At 60.5% G+C, this 3,705-nt stretch overlaps 1 protein-coding gene across 1 annotated transcript in view; it reads right to left on the bottom strand.

The window, feature by feature from the left end:
* ESRP2 (epithelial splicing regulatory protein 2) overlaps nt 1-3,705 on the bottom strand; it is a 7,637-nt gene that overhangs the window by 2,962 nt on the left and 970 nt on the right. Inside the window, exons 3-11 of the mRNA XM_010851111.1 lie at nt 3,487-3,615; nt 1,889-2,002; nt 1,647-1,761; nt 1,212-1,310; nt 933-987; nt 751-861; nt 543-675; nt 422-464; nt 2-260 (exon numbers count right to left, since the gene is read on the bottom strand). Coding sequence (XP_010849413.1) covers nt 2-260; nt 422-464; nt 543-675; nt 751-861; nt 933-987; nt 1,212-1,310; nt 1,647-1,761; nt 1,889-2,002; nt 3,487-3,615 — 1,058 coding nt within the window. The remainder of the gene's footprint in view (nt 1; nt 261-421; nt 465-542; nt 676-750; nt 862-932; nt 988-1,211; nt 1,311-1,646; nt 1,762-1,888; nt 2,003-3,486; nt 3,616-3,705) is intronic.

The following is a 3,705-nucleotide window of genomic DNA, read 5'->3' as shown; positions in this document are numbered from 1 at the left end:
TCGCTTACCCAGCATGCCTTTATGCCTGCGTAACGCAGCCTGTGCCAGCTCCTCACAGGCGAAGAGGGCAAAGGCATCACCCGTGGGCCGGCCATCAGGGTGGCGCACAAAGAGCAGCCCATCAGCGCCCCCTGTCACTGGGCACTCTGGCCCCAGGAAGCCTAGCACGTCTGCTGGCCCAGCCGAAAAGGGCAGTCCCCGCAGCCGCAGGATCACTTGGTCTTCCCGTGACAGGAAACGCGCCACCTCTAGTGATGTGCCTTGAGGGGGGGGGCGTGGGAGTCACCTACTGACTTCATCTGTGCCCTTCCAAATACCCACCCACACCGGCACCCAGGGAAGCAGGAAGGCAAGAGGCATGAGGAAACAGGACATATGTCAAGAGCCAGGGGGCACTAGGCACTTTCGGGAGCACACTCACCCCCTGCGATCTTCACAAACTCCTCTCCTGTTGCTTTATACACCTGTGGGGACAGCCCATGGGTCTCATGCCTGCCCAGCCTCAGCTCTGTCCTGCTCTGCTCCCAACCCTAGAGCCCCACCTCGATATAGCGGACGCCCATGTGATGCTTGTGTCTCTGCAGCGCTAGGTCCCGCTGTTCGCTGTCCACAAAACGGATGAGGGCCTCACCATTTCTGCGGCCCTGGGCGTTGAGGCACAGTGCTACACCACCCCTGCAGAGCCAGCACTGCGTTAGTCCCTCCTGGGTGGGCCTGCCCTCCTGTGCCCATCTACCCTGCTGTACCTACCTGGCAATATTGAGGCCTTTGAAGAATCGAGCCACGTCCTGGTCTGATGACTGCCAAGGCAGCCCACGAGCCCGAACCACAGTCTCGCTGTCCACCACGTCAGCCTTGCTGCTGTGGGGGCAAGGCACAATCAGAGCTGTCCAGCTGCTGTCACCCCCAACCCTGCCCCCTCCCTCACTCACCAAGGCCCTGTCTCATATTTCTGCTTCACCCCTTCAGGCTTCACAAACAGTTGACCTGAGAGGAGATAGCATGTGGGTCAGCAGGGTCTGGTGAGGGAGGGGTGTCTCCCCACCAAGCTCTGCAAAAAGGACAGTTGAGGGGGATGAGGAGGCAACAAAGGGGCTTCACCTGTGGCCTCTCAGAGAAGGTGACATGTGGGGAGGGGAACTTGGAGGAAGAAAGAGGCAGGCATTCACCCAGCCGTGAGAACAGGTGAAAGGTGGTGAGGGGAACCTTACCGCTGGGACTTTCAAGCAGGTGGAGGATGATGGCTACCATTGTCTTCACTTCCCACACCCCAAAATCATCCTCTGTGGCATCTGTCTCCAGCCCCAACTCTATGAGCAGAGAATAACAATGAGGAAATCCCAGCACGAGGGCAACTGGCATGTCTCACTGAAGCTCACAGCCCCTATATAAACACACACAGAATCCCAGCAAACACATTTGTTTTGGCTTGGCTCATCTGTGCCATTACAGGTCCGCAGCCTAGATAAATGGAGATACATGCCTACATTCCAAATGTGCCCCAGCACAGACACAGACTTGCAGTCAGGGGTTGAGCGGTTCATGTAAACTTGCATGTGTTCATCCAACCTGCCAGCATGCACATACTCAAGACACATTCAGCTTGCAGCCACCCTTCCACCCTCACTCTGCTGGGTCACAGATACCCTGTGCCATGGTGGCCACGGTGAGGTCCCTGGCAGAGCAGGCACTCGGGTGCTGCACGTGGAACTCTCTGCGGAGGTCGTAGAAGGAGAAGAAGGTGTCGGGGAGCACCAGATTCTGGGGGCACATGGGAATGGGGATGAATGGGGGAACTGAGCTGCCCTGGCCTCCCGCCGCCCCTGGCCCTGTGAGAGTGGGCATCCTGGCAACTGTGCCCCCTGTTGCACCCTCAGTGGTGGCATACCTTCCTGGAGGCTTCAGGGTGCAGGACCTGTCGCAACAGTTGCTGCCCATCAGTGCAGAGCATGTAGGGGCCCCCGCCCAGCAGAGCCACATCCCCGCTCACCAGCTGTGAGAACTGGGAATAGGGAGTGAAGAGAGAGACAGAGGGACTCACAGCCAGGTGGGCAGGGGGAGGGAGGGTGCAGGCTTGCAAAGCTGGTTCAGCCAGATGTTCAGCCCTTCCCTGCCTGGGGAGGAGGCTGCCACGCCTGCTGGGCTTGGCTCTGTGTCCCACCCGCTCCCTCCCCATCCACTGTCACCTTCTCCAGGCCAAATGGGAGCAGTCACAGATCACCCAAGCCCCCATCACACACACTCCAGGAGTCTGGAATGGGGCCAGAGCAAACACCTGGTGGAGTGGGACAAGTAGGTGGGGAGGGGTGGGACAAAGCAGGTTAAACCTGTCCCTGGCCAGGCACCACCCTCAGACAGGTGAGGGAGGCCCAGTCCTGTGGGAGGCCCAGCCTGCTCATGGTCAATGGCAGCCCCGCCCCTAGGTCTGACCAACCCAGGAGCTGAGAAACTCCAAGGACAGAGCTCCGCACCTGAACGCCAGGGGCAGCATGAGCTTTGACCCAGACCCGATCGACCGGCTGGCACTGAGGTGTTTGCTCATAGAGGGGGCGGGAAGCGGCCCAGCCCCTCCCCCATTCTCATCCCCGCCGGCGAACACGTATGAGCACAAACCACAGGCCCAAGAACCTTCCCTAGCCCGAGCTTTCCCATCTGAGGCTAGCAGAGCAAGGCGACCCAGCCCACGCATCCCAAGTGGGGGCTAGTTTGGGAGTCCTGGAACAGACTCAGGTTCCACATCGTTGTGCCTGTTTCCTCATCAGGAACCACCAAAGTTGTCGGAAGATAAAAGAATTTGTGCTAGTAAAGCACTTTCACTCATTCCACCCAAGAGTCAGGCACAGGGTGAGCGCAGTAAAGAAGATAAGAAAAACAGCAAAGGGAACCGCCTTCCACTTCAGCCAGGCCTTTGCACTCAGGAGCCAGGTAGCCCCCAGGCGGGGTCCGGACAGCGCCCATGCCTGGCCAGCCGACCGGGACAGGCCTGGACGAGCAGCTTACACCTGGCGGCGTCTACCTCGGGGGCAGACACCGCCCTACGCCCCCGCTGCAGCGTCTCCCAGGCCGGTGGGTGGGCCGAGGACACAAGCGGCACGGATCGTGACCTGTGGCCAAGTCTGGGCCCCTCGGCCCTTTCAGCTTCCGGCTGCTGTTTTGGACGACCTGGCCAGGCAGGTTCCCAAAGGTGTCTCACCTACCTCCCCCCGCAGGCCTGGGACTCTGGGAGGGGTCTCGTAGCCTCCATCTCCACCCCTTCATTAGGAGTGGATCACTGTGAAGTCTGAAAAGACGCCCCCCTGGAACGGCCGACACATGCGGACACACGCACATTAGGGAGTCGCTGAAAGTTTCAAACAACAGGAACCCGTCCTACCACCCTGGCCACTTGGCTGTGGTGCGCCAGGCCTCCCCTTCTGCCCCCTCTCCCGCCGAGAAATGTCCCTGCAGCCCGGCCGTGCCTCCATTCACCCCAGCCCCGGCGCTCACCTGCTGCAGCACTTTGTCCAGCGGCTCGGCCCGCGCCAGGCTGTCGGAGCTCAGGCCGCTCGCCTCGCGGCACTGAGGGCTCAGCGCGGCCGCCTCGGCGCGAACCAGTGACTTATGCAATGTCCCCACCTGCGAACGGCGGGGAAAACCGATCAGCCACTGCGCTCCTGGGATCCCGAAGCTCTCTGGAGATCTCAGTGCCCCCTTCCTATCCTACCT

Source organism: Bison bison, unplaced genomic scaffold, assembly GCF_000754665.1.
Source record: "Bison bison bison isolate TAMUID 2011002044 unplaced genomic scaffold, Bison_UMD1.0 scf7180017864297, whole genome shotgun sequence".
In the NCBI taxonomy this organism is placed as follows: domain Eukaryota; kingdom Metazoa; phylum Chordata; class Mammalia; order Artiodactyla; family Bovidae; genus Bison; species Bison bison.
Note: the sequence above shows the minus strand (reverse complement) of the source record. Positions and strands in the feature narration are given on the sequence as shown.